The 16,710-nt window shown below is 41.4% G+C and overlaps 1 protein-coding gene across 1 annotated transcript in view; it reads right to left on the bottom strand.

Annotated features, from left to right (window-relative positions):
• The window catches only part of LOC140187981 (protein unc-13 homolog A-like), a 289,194-nt gene that overhangs the window by 176,063 nt on the left and 96,421 nt on the right, over window positions 1-16,710 (bottom strand). The window contains exon 11 of the mRNA XM_072243844.1: window positions 2,124-2,477. Within this exon, the coding sequence (XP_072099945.1) occupies window positions 2,124-2,477 (354 nt within the window). The remainder of the gene's footprint in view (window positions 1-2,123; window positions 2,478-16,710) is intronic.

Raw genomic sequence — 16,710 nt, 5'->3', positions numbered from 1 at the left:
AACTCATTGAAATACATAAACTACACTGAGTGTTTGATAGGGTAGAGCAGGGGTTCTATCTGCTGTTACTCCCAAGTAGCTAAACCTGTATTGTAAGGGACCAGGTATTCCAGCTTGAACTACAAATCCACAATATTGAAATAATGGAATAATTTTCATCCAATACAGGGGTTCCCAACCTTGTTTTATGTCATGGACTTCTACCACTAACCGAGCTGTCTGTGGACCCCGGCTGGGAAATCCTGAGGTAGAGGTAGGCTGAGGAGTCCATGTCAAAGAATCGGGTATTCAATGCAAATGCTACACTATTAAGGACTGAAACAGATGGTGAAGATTTGGAATTCTCTATCCTAAAGACTCAATCACTGACTGCAATCAATACAGAAAGCAACAAATTTCCGGATGTTATAGAAATCAAGAGATACAGGAAAAGAACGTAAAAGGACGTTTGAGGTAAAAGTCAGACATCACCTCACTGAATGGTGGAGTGGATTCATGTGGCCAAATAGCGTACACATGCTCAGTATTTTTTGTGTTCTCTGTATAATGTGTTGTAGATCCCAATGTTGTTTTCACTTGATCCCAAAGCATTTATCTGTAGCAATTTTCTCAATGGGATCTGGAAATCTGGTTAATTTCCTGTTCTCCCAATGCATTGATATCTAATAATGATCACTTAATACCTATGATGACAGAAATTAATTCTACAACTATGAAACTGCATTGTCTTGAGTAACACTGCACCCAATGGGCCTCTGATGGAGATTCTGTATTGTAACAACTCATAAAAGGCTAAATGTTTACAACTTGTCAACACTCTACCTCTACCCTGTGAAACCAATTATTTTCTCTAACTTCTCTGCTCTGGAACATAGGTGCCACACAACTTTTTTTCCTCTGAAGTATGCTGGGGAGCTTCAGTGGTGTTTTAAATTATATCTCAAAACAAAACCTATTCTTTTACACACTAACAATATCATCCCCTTTCCTCTTGTATGATTTCCACTGACAATGACTTAGAAGCTGAATTGTATGGTATATTTAACATAATAATATATCCACTGTGCTTCAGGATGGAGAGAGGCACCAAGCCATGATTTAAGACTGATTGCCAAATCAAAAGGAAAAGTGCTCAAGTTTTCACAACATGCCTAAACTCTGGGTAGTTGAAATCATATCAACAATAATCTTGACTAAGTTAGAAATGAGAATAAATTAGCTCAGAAGACTGAAGCTAAGGAGTTTGTTTGCTACGATTCAGAGGGATATGAGCTCTGCTTATCCTAGATCCTGAAATAAATTTAAAAACTGAGAAAATAATAATATAATCAAAGTTACAAAAGATAGTCAAGGGGGTGAAAAAACTGCACGACAGAGATTTTAAAAATTATACCCAAGGGGTTGGACCCTTGATTTGAAGCTACAGAAATAGAAAGGAACAAATCACATCGTAAGCCTTCCTAGCATTTTAACACATTAAATGTTATAATAATGCTTTGCAGCAAATTATCTTCCAGAAGGCACAACCTGAACAAATGATGAAATATTTAATTGCAATTTTCAGAAGATATATATTAAAAGTTACATTTCTGCATTGTTTGGGAAAGGAACAGGGGACTGAGAATACCTAGCAAACTCTTTCATAAAGCCAGCTGAGAAAGAATTTGCTGAACACTTGTGAGCTGTACTGCTCTCAAATGTATTGTGCCAAAAATTAATTAATTTAATTCAGCAGCACAGAATTAAGTTTCTCTCAGCTGTTTCATTAACAAGATGACTTTTCTCTAATTATTGATCTGTTCCATTTCACAACCTACATTTTACTCTTAATGTGCAGTTAGCTTAGCTACATGCTGTTATTGTGAGATCTTAGTGTGTTAAATTATTACAATACAAGTTGAAGGAAATTGAACTAGGGTTTCATTTTGCTAAGTCAAATTCAAACATTATTATTGAAGTACCAAGGCAGAACACATTCTACAACATTCCCAGTGCTTCATATAATTAAACATCTTGAATTATAATAATATTATCCACTTGTTAGTTACATTAAAACATCTATATTGAGTCTCACCTAGGAAATTAGCTCTTCAATAAGCTTTATAAAACAATAAAATTCTTACATTTCTAGTGGTTTGACTTCAGGTTGCTCTGGTGGTATCTCAGTTTCAGGTTTAGCTTCCTCTGGAGCAACAATTTCTTCCTCTGTTGGTTTTTCCTCATGAACTTCTACTTCCTTCTGGAACTCTTCAGTTTCGCTATAAATCTCCAGTGGCTCATTATCTTCTTTGTCCCAGTCTAGGGATTCTTTCTGACAGCTCACTGAGCTGTGGCAAGAGTGATAAGAATCACCATCGCGTTCATCATCTAAATCGGAGCCTTGCAGACTCTCGTTATCTTGATCAAAGTCCTCACTAAGCTGGGAACTACCCTGGCTCAGCTCTGCTGATGAAGCATATCTGCTGCTACCTGTTGGACTGCAAAAATGAGAGAGATGTTAAGGCTTCTGAATCTGAAAACAAAGAAATCTGATAGAATTATCAACAATCTTAAAACATACAGTGTAAAGAATTTGTCCTATACAGATCGAATGAGAATGATAACAAATCATGAACACTTTGGATATACAAGTTAAAATATCTGGAGCCTTCTTTATTTTCCTGTTCTTAATTTTTAAAAGAATTATTATTGGTTGTTGAAAGGAGAGCAGACATGAATCTTGGGCAATTACCAATCTGCTAGATTTGAATGGTACTTACTGACCAGTATAACTGCATAAAATTTGTAAAACATGGTAGTGTGCCCATAGATTTAACCTGCCTCCCATATTGCTGAAGGGAAACATTGCACAAAGGGTGGGCATAACTGAAATGAAAAGGAGGATCTATTCTGGGCAAGCAAATTAGCACCATGAAAGTGTTATTGCACATCAGCTTTCTAAAAGAAATTTCCAGGAGAAATTATTTTGGAAGATCCAAATGCATAAGCAAATTTCTCTCACAGAATCACAATTTTTCACTTTCCAAAGCAGGAAATGGACAGTGGAGCAATTCCAAATGTTACTCTGACCACAGTTTTGTGGATGACCCACGAAAGGAGACAGGATGTTTTGTATTTTATTCATTCAAGAACGGGGATTGTGCGGGAAAAGAGCTTGAGAAGGAAAGAATGTGATTTCCTCTCAATGTATTAAAAAAAAAAGAATCTATATATTTCTACAGTCAAAACAGCAGTAAAGTCAAATCAGGAAAAAAAAATCCATAGCAGAGTCCTACACATTTCAATCAACAGAATGGTGATATCACTGCATATTCAAACACCTATTAAAAGTACACATGACACAGACACAAGAAATAGTCAAAAAAAGACATGCCACTTAACCTTCCCTGCCTTCAAGACCATGGCTAACCTGAATTTGGCCTCAAAACCTCATTCTTGATATTACAAGTTCTATTTTTTTTAATTAACAGAACAAATCTTGGACAATATCAAGTGTCAGATCTCTCAGTGGGAGAGCGTTTTGGAGATAGTGATCACAATTCTATCTCCTTTACCATAGCATTGGAGAGGGATAGGAACAGACAAGTTAGGAAAGCGTTTAATTGGAGTAAGGGGAAATATGAAGCTATCAGGCAGGAACTTGGAAGCATAAATTGGGAACAGATGTTCTCAGGGAAATGTACGGCACAAATGTTGCAAATATTCAGGGGATATTTGCATGGCATTCTGCATAGGTACGTTCCAATGAGACAGGGTAAAGGTAATGTAATGATGGTAAGGTACAGGAACCATGGTGTAAAGACTGTTGAAAATCTAGTCAAATAGAAAAGAAAAGCTTATGAAAGGTTCAAAAAACTAAGTAACGATAGAGAACTAGAAGATTACAAGGCTAGCAGGAAGCAGCTTAAGAATTAAATTAGGAGAGCCAGAAGGGGCCATGAGAAGGCCTTGGTGAGCAGGATTAAAGAAAACCCCAAGGCATTCTACAAGTATGTGAAAAGTAAGAGGATAACATGCGAGAGAATAGGACCAATCAAGTGTGACAGTGGAAAAGTGTGTATGGAACCAGAGGAGACAGCAGAGGTACTTAATGAACACTTTGCTTCAGTATTTACTACGGAAAAGGATCTTGGCGATTGTAGGGATGACTTACAGCAGATAGAAAAGCTTGAGCATATAGACATTACGGAAGAGGAAGTGCCGGAGCTTTTGAAAAGCATCAAGTTGGATAAGTCTCCGGGACCAGATGAGATGTACCCCAGGCTACTGTGGGAGGCGAGGGAGGAGATTGCTGAGCCTCTGGCCATGATCTTGCATCATCAATGGGGATGGGAGAGGTTCCGGATGATTGGAGGGTTACAGATGTTGTTCCCTTATTCAAGAAAGGGAGTGCAGATAACCCAGGAAATTATAGACCAGTGAGTCTTAATTCAGTGGCTGTTAAGTTGACGGAAAAGATCCTGAGAAGTAGGATTTATGAACATTTAGAGATGTATAATATGATTAGGAATAGTCAGCTGTCAAAGGCAGGTTGTACCTAACGAGACTGATTGAATTTTTTTGAGGATGTGACTAAACACATTGATGAAGGTAGAGTAGTAGATGAAGTGTATATGGATTTCAGCAAGGCATTTGATAAGGTAACCCATGCCAGGCTTATTGAGAATGTAAGAAGGCATGGGATCCAAGGGGACATTGCTTTGTGAATCCAGACTTGGCTTGCGCACAGAAGGCAAAGAGTGGTTTTAGACCAGTCATCTTCAGCATGGAGGTCGGTGACCAGTAGTGTGCCTCAGGGATCTGTTCTGGGACCCCTTCTCTTCGTGATTTTTATAAATGACCTGGATGAGGAAGTGGAGGGATAGGTTAGCAAATTTGCTGATGTGGATATTGTGGGGGGGCTGTGAGAGGTTACAGCAGGACATTGATAGGATGCAAAACTGGGCTGAGAAGTGGCAGATGGAGTTCAACCCAGACAAGTATGAGGTGGTTTATTTTGGTAGGTAAAATATGATGGCAGAATATAGCATTAATAGCAAGACTCTTGGCAGTGTGGAGGATCAGAGGGATCTTGGGGTCCGAGTCCATAGGACACTGAGCTGCTTTGCAGGTTGACACTGTGGTTACAAAGGCATACGGTGCATTGGCCTTCATCAACCATGAGATTGAGTTTAAGAGCCAAGAGGTAATGTTACAGCTATATAGGGCCCTGGTCAGACCCCATATAGAGTACTGTGCTCAGTTCTGGGTACCTCAGTACAGGAAAGATGTGTAAACTATAGAAAGGGTGCAAAGGAGATATACAAGGATGTTGCCTGGATTGGGGAGCATGCCTTATGAAGAATAGGTTGAGTGAACTTGGCCTTTTCTCCTTGGAGTGACGGAGGATGAGAGGTGACCGGATAAGAGGTGTATAAGATGATGAGAGTCGTTGATCATGTAGATAGTCAGAAGCTTTTCCCCAGGGCTGAAATGCCTAACACGAGAGGGCACAGTTTTAAGCTGCTTGCAAGTAGGTACAAAGGGGATGTCAGGGGTAAGTGCTTTTTTAAAAAAAAACTCAAGAGTGGTGAGTGCGTGAAATGGGTTGCCGGCGATGATGATGGAGCAGATATGATAAGGTCTTTTAAAGAGACTCCTGGATAAGTGCATGGAGTTTGAAAAAATAGAGGGCTATGGGTAACCCTAGGTAATTTCTAAAGTAAGGACATGTTCGGCACAGCATTGTGGGTCGAAGGGCCTGTATTGTGCTGTAGGTTTTCTATGTTTCTAATTTATAATAATGTCAAACATTTTTACTAACTTTTATATAAATAGGATTTACATCAGCAGGTATTACATTTGCATTATCTGTTGCATTCAATTTGCAATGAACAGAAATAGCCATAGAACAGTCTAAGTGTAAGCACCTCCTAGATCAGGGGTCCCAACCTTCTTTATGCCATGGGCCAATACCATTAAGCAACCCCAGGTTGCCCCAGGTGATTAGCATCAGGTTTAAATTAGTCCTGATGAAGGGTCTCAGCCTGAAAAGTTGACTATTTAATCATTTCTATAGATGCTGCCTGACCTGCTGACTTCCTCCAACGTTTTGTGTGTGCTGCTCTGGATTTCCAGCATCTGCAGGGTCTCTTGTTCAGATTACATTGCCTTATGAGAATAGGTTGAGTGAACTCGGCCTTTTCTCCTTGGAGCAATGGAGGATGAGAGGTGACTTAATAGTGGTGTACAAGATAACGAGAGGCATTGATCCTGCGGATAGTCAGAAGCTTTTCCCCAGGGCTCACGAGAGGGCATAGTTTTAAGGTGCTTGGAAGTAGATACAGAGGAGATGTCAGGGGTAAGTTTGTTTGTACGCAGAGTGGTGAGTGTATGCAATGGGCTGCCAGTGGCAGTGGTGGAGGTGGAAATGATAGGACCTTTTAAGAGACTCCTGAATGGCTACATGGCGCTTAGAAAAATAGAGGGTTATGGGTAAAGCCTAGGTAGTTGTAAGGTAGGGACATGTTCGGCACGGCTTTGTGGGCCAAAGGCCTGTATTGTGCTGAATGTTTTCTATGTCTCTATGTTTCAGATTACTCTGGAATACTTCATAATGTTTGAAATGTTTACATAACTATCTCTATGTAAAACTACTTGGAGGAAGAGGTACAATTCATACACTTAAATTTCAGAGAATTGACATTATTATAGACAATAGATACAGGACTAGGCCATTCGGCCCTTCGAGTCAGCACCACCATTCACTGTGATCATGGCTGATCATCCACAATCAGCACTCTGTTCCTGCCTTCTCCCCATATCCCTTGACTCCACTATCATTAAGAGCTCTATCTAACTCTTTCTTGAAAGAATCCAGAGAATTGGCCTCCACTGCCTTCTGAGGCAAAGCATTCCACAGATCCACAACTCTCTGGGTGAAAAAGTTTTTCCTCAACTCCGTTCTAAATGGCCTACCCCTTATTCTTAAACTGTGGCCGCTGGTTCTGGACTCCCCCAACATTGGGAACATGGTTCCTGCCTCTAGTGCGTCCAATCCCTTAATAATCTTATATGTTTCAATCAGATCCCCTCTCATCCTTCTAAATTCCAGTGTATACAAGCCCAATCTTTCAACATATGACAGTCCCGCCATCCCAGGAATTAACCTCGTGAACCTACGCTGCACTCCCTCAATAGCAAGAATGTCCTTCCTCAAATTTGGAGACCAAAACTGCACACAATACTCCAGGTGTGGTCTTACCAGGGCCCTGTACAACTGCAGAAGGACCTCTTTGCTCCTATACTCAACTCCCCTTGTTATGAAGGCCAACATGCCATTAGCTTTCTTCACTGCCTGCTGTACCTGCATGCTTACTTTCAGTGGCTGATGAATAAGGACACCTAGATCTTGTTGTACTTCCTGTTTTCCTAACTTGACACCATTCGGGTAGTAATCTGCCTTCCTGTTCTTGCCACCAAAGTGGATAACCTTACATTTATCCACATTAAACTGCATCTGCCATGTGTCTGCCCACTCACCCAACCTGTCCAAGTCACCCTGCATTCTCATAACATCCTCCTCACATTTCACACTGCCACCCAGCTTTGTGTCATCTGCAAATATGCTAATTTTAATCCCTTCATCTAAATCATTAACGTATATGGTAATGTATATGGTAAATAGCTGCATTCCCAGTACTGAGCCTTGTGGTACGCCACTAGTCACTGCCTGCCATTCTGAAAGGGACCCGTTAATCCCTACTTTGTTTCCTGTCCGCCAACCAATTTTCCATCCATATCAGTACCTTACCCTAAATACCATGTGCTCCAATTTTGCCCACTAATCTACTATGTGGGACCTTATCAAAGGCTTTCTGAAAGTCCAGGTACACTACATCCACTGGCTTTCCCTTGTCCATTTTCATAGTTACATCCTCAAAAAATTCCAGAAGATTAGTCAAGCATGATTTCCCCTTCGTAAATCCATGCTGACTCGGACCGATCCTATTACTGCTATCCAAATGTGCTGCTATTTCATCTTTTATAATTGACTCCAGCATCTTCCCCACCACTGATGTCAGGCTAACTAGTCTATATTTCCCTGTTTTCTCTCTCCCTCCTTTCTTAAAAAGTGGGATAACATTAGCTACCCTCCAATCCACGGGTACTGATCCCGAATCTATAGATCCCAAAAATGATTACCAATGCGCCCATGATTTCTAGAGCCACCTCCTTAAGTACTCTGGGATGCAGGCCAGCAGACCCTGGGGATTTATCTGCCTTCAGTCCCATCACTCTATCCAACACCATTTTCTGCCTAATTTGAACTTCCTTCAGTTCCTCCGTTATCCTAGGTCCTCTGGCCACTATTACATCTGGGAGATTGGATCTGTCTTCACTAGGGAAGACACAAACAAAGTACCTGTTCAACTTGCCTACCATTTCTTTGTTCCCCATAATAAATTTATCCGTTTCTGTCTTCAAGGGCCCAACTTTGGTCTTAACTAATTTTTTCCTCTTCACATGCCTAAAGAAGCCTTTATATTCTTGGCTAGCTTACCTTCGTACCTCATCTTTTCTCCCCGTATTGCCTTTTTAGTTACCTTCTGTTGCTCTTTAAAAGTTTCCCAATCCTCTGGCTTCCTACTCATCTTTGCTATGTTATACTTCTTCTCTATTATTTTTATACTGTCCTTGACTTCCCTTGTCAGCCTCGGTCACCCCTTACTCCCCTTAGAATCTTTCTTCCTCTTTGGAATGAACTGATCCTGCCAGAAATTCCCAGAAATACCTGCCATTGTTGTTCCACTGTCATCCCTGCTAGGACATCTTTCCAGTCAACTTTGGCCAGCTCCTCCCTCATGGCTCTATAGTCCCCTTTGTTCAACTGCAATACTGACACTTACAATTTTCCCTTCTCCCTCTCAAATTGTAGATTAAAACTTTTCATATTATGGTCACTACCTCCTAATGGCTCCTTTACCTCGAGTTCCCTTATCAAATCCGGTTCATTACACAACACTAGATCCAGAATTGCCTTCTCCCTGGTAGGCTCCAGTACAAGCTGCTCTAAGAATCCATCTCGGAGGCACTCCACAAACTCCCTTTCTTGGGGTCCAGTACCAACCTGATTTTCCCAGTCTATCTGCATGTTGAAATCCCCCATAACAACCATAGCATTACCTTTGCAACATGCCAATTTTAACTCTTGATTCAACTTGCACCCTATATCCAGACTACTGTTTGGGATCCGGCTGATAACTCCCACCAGGGTCTTTTTGCCCTTACTATTTCTCATACTGACTCTGAATCTCCCGATTCTATGTCACCCCTCGCAAGGGACTGAATTTCATTCTTCACCAACAGAGACACTCCACCCCCTCTGCCCACCTGTCTGTCCTTTCGATAGGACATATACCCTTGAATATTCATTTCCCAGCCCTGGTCCTCTTGCAGACATGTCTCTGTAATTCCTACAACATCATACTTCCCAATTTCCAACTGAGCCTCAAGCTCATCCACTTTATTTCTTATACTTCATGTATTCATATATAATACTTTTAATCCATTACTCCCCTCACCTTTCACATTGATTCCTTTTGCACTTGGCCATACTCTGAGCTTTCTGCCCCATTAATTCTGTTGTTTTTGTTAAATTTTCTTATTCTCTTTCCTTTTAACTCCATCCTTATATTTCCAGTTGTCTCCTCCCCCCCACTACTTAGTTTAAACACACCCGTGTAGCAGTGGCAAACCTGCCTGCCAGAATGCTGGTCCCCCGCCTGTTAAGCTGCAACCCGTCCCTTCTGTACAATTCATCCTTATCCCCAAAACAGATCCCAGTGGTGTAAGAATCTAAATCCCTGCTCCCCGCACAAGCTCCTCAGCCACACATTCAGATTCCCTATCTCCGTTTATGCCCTCACCAGCACAAGGAACTGGAAGCAAACAGGAGATAACCACCCTGGAGGTTCTGCTTTTCAGCCTGCTCCACCACAGATATGAACATAGAAGCAGGCCACTTGGCTTCAGCCTGCTCCACCATTCAGTATGATCATGCCTGACCAGACCTCTTCTCTTTTGCATTGATTCTCCAATGTTTCAAAATTCTTCTACTTTAAATACTGCCAATGATTTAGTCTCCACATCCAAACACAAAGCTAAGCCAAACATAATCAATTCCTATAAACCTTTTCAGACCTAAAATATACACCCTCATGGTAACAGCTCCAGGAATCACACAAACCTACATTTCCTGCTCATCAAAATGAGCAAAACCTTGTAGGACTGGGCCCACCACTCAGAACTGTTGCAAGCAATCCTTGCAATCCCACTTCTACTTGCTCTGGATGCGAAGGACCTGCTGCACTAGCTCTCCACACCCTTCGGTTAAATGGCAAGATTTACATGTTGGGCTGGTGCAGAAGCCCTGCCCTGACTTGCTGACAGACTTGACAGTAGGCACACGCCTGGAGGTACAAATTTTGCCTTTGGCAAAGCTACAAGATGTTTTAATATTTGAGACATTTGGAATCCATTAAGAGAAATTCACTGAAACTGAGAAAAAAAACAACTTATTTTAAAATTATTTCTTTTTATTGAGAAATACAGCATGATAACAGGTCCTTTTGGTCCAACCCAAATACACCCATGTGACCAGTAAACCTATCAACCCATACATACCTTTGGAATGTAGGAAGAAACTGGACCACCTGCAGGAAACTCACGTGGACATGGGGAGAACGTACAAACTCTTTACTGACAGGAAGAATTGACCTCAGGCTGCTGACACTAATAACATCACACTAACCACCATGGTACCATTAAACACATTTAGAAATAATCAAGATGAAGTCAAGGTAAACTAATTTGATAAGCATCTTTCTCCTTGTTTCTTAATGCACATGCCTACAGCTCTCACAGAAATCAACAGGAGTTTAAACCTCTGCCAGATCTGAGCTGATGCAGTTTCTCAGTGTTAGATTTCACCATGCCATTCTGCTTATTAAAATACCCATTTAAAAGGGCAATTGATAATTCCAACAAGACTGGGCTCAGTCATCAGATGTGCTTCTACCCAAATGGCTGAATGCCAAAAGCTTCTTTCTGAACCACTTGTCACATTCAGCAAGGTTCAACTCAACGGTTTAGCATCCAACCAATGTTATGGTTAAAATTTAGAGCAGCACTGTAGCGTAACAGTTAACTGTAAGGGTATCAGTGCCAGCAACTCGGGTTCAGTTCTGCCGGTGTCTGTAACAAGGTTGTGTTATCCCCACTGTGCCACTCTTACTGAAGAGCATATGAAGGTAACATGAAGAGCAGAAACAAATAAAGAGAAACGAGGGGTAGCATTTTAATTGGAAAGAAAAGTGAAGATTCTATACAAGGGCAATAGTGGTAAATAATAACACAGCTACCAGGTGCTCACTTGGCTGAAGGCAGAAATTGCATGGAGTACAAAATGGTGATGGCATTTTTGACTACTACAGCCAATGATATCAAAAGACCATGTGAAGAACTCTATTCACAGGCTTAAGAACTGCATGGAAGTGAAAGCTGAGTCAGACTGAAACCAATGTCACCTGTATCTTCTATTTTCTCCAATGAATAAACTTTTGTTGCCTCACAAGTATTATTGTCTTATTCAGGGATCATTCTGGACTTTAACATTCACATTTTATTTCCCTAAACTACTGGAGACTCACATTGTGAGTGTTTTGTATTCACTGTCAGTTATTCAATTACTGTACATAACTCAAACTTTTTGGATAGTTCTCAGAAAATAGTCATCAGTTTCTTGCACTTTGAGGTGCCAAACAAAAATAGGCAGTAGCGAGTTGAGAGGACAACCTGGTATTTACTGAAATAATCACAACTCAACCTTTCTCAACTGTTACGGTGAAATCACAACGTATAATGTTTATAGCCAATTCTCATAACCACATCAATCTTAACTCATAACTTTTCAAATTTACAAACTAACCAACATAATCAAAGACCTCCAAGCACCCCAAATATCCTCCCTTCTCTCTCCCACTGGGCAGAAGATTCAAAAGCCTGAAAGCACGTATCACTAGGCTCAAGGACAGTCCTATCCAATTGTCATTAGACTTGTGAACGGATCTCTTGCCCAAACACACATTTGCCAAAGTCCATTTTGGCAAATGAAATACAATGTTGGAAAATGCATGGTCGTGCACTTTGGTAGCAGAAATAAATGTGCAGACCATTTTCTAAATGGGGACAAAATCCAGGAATCTGAGATGCAGATGGACTTGGGAGTCCTTGTGCAGAACATCCTGAAGGTTAACTTGCAGGTTGAGTTGGTGGTGAGGAAGAAAATACCATGTTAGCATTCATTTCAAGAGGTCTAGAATATAAGAGCAAGGATCTGATGCTGAAGCTTTATAAGGTACTTACCTTGAGTATCGTGAACAGTTTTGGGCCCCTCATCTTGGAAAAGATGTGCTGGCATTGGAGAGGGTCCGGAGAAGGTTCACAAGGATGATTCCAGGAATGAAAGGGTTATCATACGAGGAACATTTGATAGCTCTGGGTATGTACTCGCTGGAATTCAGAAGGATGAGGAGGGATCTCATTGAAACCGTTTGAATGTTGAAAGGCCTAGACAGAATAGATGTGAAAAGGATGTTCCCCATGGTGGGAGAGTCTAGGACAAGAGGGCAGAGCCTAAGGACAGAGGGGCACCCTTTCAAACAGAGATGTGGAGAAACTTCTTTAGTCAAAGGGTGGTGAATTTGTGGAATCTGCTGCCACATGCAGCTGTGGATACCAGGTTGTTGGGTGTATTTAAGGCAGAGATTGATAGGTTCTTGATTGGACAGGGCATCAAAGGCTACGAGAAGGCTGGGAACTGGGGTTGAGGAAGAGATAGAAGAAAAAAGATCAGCCATGATTGAATAGCAATGCAGACACAATGGTCTTATTTTTCACTTCAGATACCAATGAACTCTAGCCTGGAAGGTAGTGAAGAAACTAACATTCAATGACTATGAAATATCACCACATTTCTATTTCATACCAGCTGGTCCCAACTCTAATACTGATACACTATGCCATTTAGAGGATAACATAGAGGCCCCCCTAGGCCTGAGTCAAAGTAGTAGTATAGAGGCAGATCTTCTCATAGTCAGATGTTATGCACAAGTACTTTGTGCCAATACAGTGGAGAAAAAAAAGATTTCTCATACTGAGCAAGTACACTTACTGCTACAGAAGATGAAGATATTGGTGGGGTCAGAATAGATGGCATTAAATCAGTATGGACAGCAAAAATGTTCATTCCATTGGAAGACAGGGACTTGTGTTTTATGTCAAAGAGCAAAACAGCATCCAAAAGCAACTGCACAAGGCTTGAAGGCCAAAAGTGATAACCGTTTCCACACCTGTGAAGCCAACTATGGTATCGTAGGCAATCTCAGAATTCCCTTTGCAATACAAACAGGAGGCACTAATCATCAAATTGAGAAACTCAGGATACTGTGCCACAAGGTGGTTATTCCCAGTTTGACTGATGAAATGGCAGGTCACCTTCTCTCAATTCAGTATGTTAACTTCCTAAGCTTACTTCAGCATTTAACAGCCTCTTAAGGGGCTCCTTGTCAACAGCCTTCTGAAAATCCAAGTAAACAACATCCACTAACTCTTCTTTGTCTATCCTCCTCATTATTCCTCAGAATTCCAACAGATTTGGCAGGTAAGATTTCCACTCAAGGAAACAATGGTGACTTTTGCCTATTTTATCATGTGCCCACAAGTAGCCCAAAACCTTAATAATGGACTCCAACATCTTCCCAACCACTTAACTCAGGCTAATTGGTCTGTAATTTCCTGTCTTTTGCCTCCCTTCCGTCTTGAAGAGTGGAATAACATCTGTGATTTTTCAGTCCTCTGGAACCATTCCAGAATCTAGTGTTTCTTCATAGTTCCTATCTTGTTGAAGAAATTGTTCCAGTTTTCACTCCTGGGCATTTCTTGAAAGATCATTATCAATGCCTCCACAATTTCTTCAGCTCTTTCAAAACCCTAGGCTGTAGTCCAGCTGGTCCAGGTGACCCGTCTACCTTTAGACCTTTCAGTTTCCTAAGCACCTTCTCCTTAGTAATAGCAATTACACTCACTTCTGCCCTGACATTCTCAAACTGCTAGCAAACTGGTGTCTTTCACAGGAAAGACTGACACAAAATACTTAAGATTGTCTGCCATTTACTTGTTCTCCATTTCCACCTCTCCACCATAACTTTCCAACAATCTAATATCGAAACTCATCTCTCATTTACTCTATATACCTGAAAAAACATTTGGTATATTTTTATATTATTGGCTAGCTTACCTTCATATTTCATCTTTTCTCTTTTTATTGCTTTTTTAGTGGCCTTTGGTGATTTTTAAAAGCTTCCCACTTTTTTTTTGCTATATTGTATGCCCTCTCTTTTGCATTTATGCTGGTTTTGACTCCTTCTCAACAATGGTTGCATTCTGCCTTTAAAATACTATTTCTTCTTTGGGATACATCTATCCTGTGCCTTCAAAATTGCTTCCAGAAACTCCTTGGCATTGCTGTTCTGCTGTCATCCCTGCTAATGTCCCCTTCCAATCATCTTCTGCCAGCTCCTCTCTGATACTTCTGTAATTCCCTTTACCTCACTGGAATATTAGCCGCCTCTTCTTCTCCAACTGCAGGGTGAGTTCTATCATGATATGATTATTGCCTCCTCAGGGTTCCCTCCCCTCTCACCGTAACCCTCTGTCCTCTCGTCATAGCACAGAACAGCACAGAAACAGGCCATTCAGCCCATCTAGCCCATGGTGAACTATTCTGCCTAGTCCAATGTCCTGCACCTAGTCCACAGCCCTCACCTTGGGAAAATTAATTTGACTATCTACCTTACTTATTCTGTCATAATTTTATGTACATCCATCAGTTGACCACTTAAACATTCCAGAGAAAACCATCTAAGTTTGGCCAGTCTTTCCTTAGAAGTAACAGGCTCCACTCCAAGCAAAAATGCTGGCAAACCTTTTCTGCATCCTCTCCAAAGCCACCACATCCTTCTAACAGTGTGGCAACCAGGACTGCACACAATATTCCAAATGAGGCCCAACCAAACACAAACAAGAGAAAATCTGCAGATACTGGAAATCCAAACACACAAAATGCTGCAGGAACTCAGCCGGCCAGGCAGCATCTATGGAACAGTACTGTCAACGTTTCGGGCAGAGACCCTTCAGCAGGACTGGAGAGAGGAAAAAAAAAGAGTAGTTTTAAAAGGTGGGGGGAGGGGAAGGTGCCAGGAGGGGTGAAGTACAGAGCTGGGAAGGCCGAAGGCCACAGAAAAGTGGGGGGGGGGAAGACGCACCAGAGGGTGGCAAATGCCACCCCCCTTCACCACTCCCTTTTTTCTCTCACCTTATCTCCTTGCCCCTTGCCTGCCCATTGCCTCTGGCGTTCCTCCCCACTTTTCTTTCTTTCATGGCCTTCTGTCCTCTCCAATTAGATTCACCCTTCTCCAGCCCTGTATCTTTCACCAATCAAGTTCCCAGCTCTTCACTTCACCCCCCCCGACTCCTGGTTTCACCTGTTACATTTTTCTCCCTCCCCTCCCCCAACCTTTTAAATCTACTCATCATTTTTTCTCCAGTCCTGCTGAAGGGTCTTGGCGTGAAACATTGCACTGTACGCTTTCCCATAAATGCTGTCTCACCTGCTGTGTTCCTCCAGCATTTTGCGTGTCTTGCGAGGCCCAAAGTTTAACACCATTGCAATGTTACTTTCCAACTTTTATACTTAATCCCCTGACTGATGAAGGGAAGCATGCCATGTACCTTCTTTACCATCCTATTCCACTCAATTTGCCTCGACTTGCATCCCAACATCCCACTGAGCATTAGTGCTCATAAAGGTCCTGCCACTTATTGTAATCTTTTTACATTTGACCTCCTAAAGTGCTACAGCTCATTTGTCTAAATTAATAAGCAACAGCAAATGTAAATTTTATGAAGAGCTGTGTCAAATAGGATTTTGCTGTTGTCTAGACAATTAAAATTGATTTTTTAAGCTTTCATTTAAAAAAGTTATTCTTAGATGCAATGAAAATATAGCTATGAACATTTGAGCCAACTTAGATTTATTCTCCTTTACTTAGTGGGAGTTATAGAACATAGTACAGCACAGTACAGGCCCTTTGGCCCACAATGTTGTGCCGACCCTTAAACCCTGCCTCCCATATATCCATCCCCCACCTTAACTTCCTCCACATACCTGTCTAGTAGTCTCTTAAATTTCACGAGTGTATCTGCCTCCACCACTGACTCAGGCAGTGCATTCCATGCTCCAACCACTCTGAGTAAAAAAAAAACTTCCTTTAATATCCCCCTTGAACTTCCTACCTCTTACCTTAAAGCCATGTCCTCTTGTATTGAGCAGTGGTGCCCTGGGGAAGAGGCGCTGGCTGTCCATTCTATCTATTCCTCTTAATATCTTATATACCTCTATCATGTCTCCTCTCATTCTCCTTCTCTCCAGAGAGTAAAGCCCTAGCTCCTTTAATCCCTGATCAAAATGCATACTCTCAAAACCAGGCAGCATCCTGGTAAATCTCCTCTGTACCCTTTCCAATGCAACTTTCAGGGATCTGTGGACATGTACCCTGAGATCCCTCTGCTCCTCCACACTACCAAGTATCCTGCCATTTACTTTGTACT

Source organism: Mobula birostris, chromosome 26 (genome assembly GCF_030028105.1).
Source record: "Mobula birostris isolate sMobBir1 chromosome 26, sMobBir1.hap1, whole genome shotgun sequence".
In the NCBI taxonomy this organism is placed as follows: domain Eukaryota; kingdom Metazoa; phylum Chordata; class Chondrichthyes; order Myliobatiformes; family Myliobatidae; genus Mobula; species Mobula birostris.
This window is presented reverse-complemented; position numbering and strand designations above follow the sequence as displayed.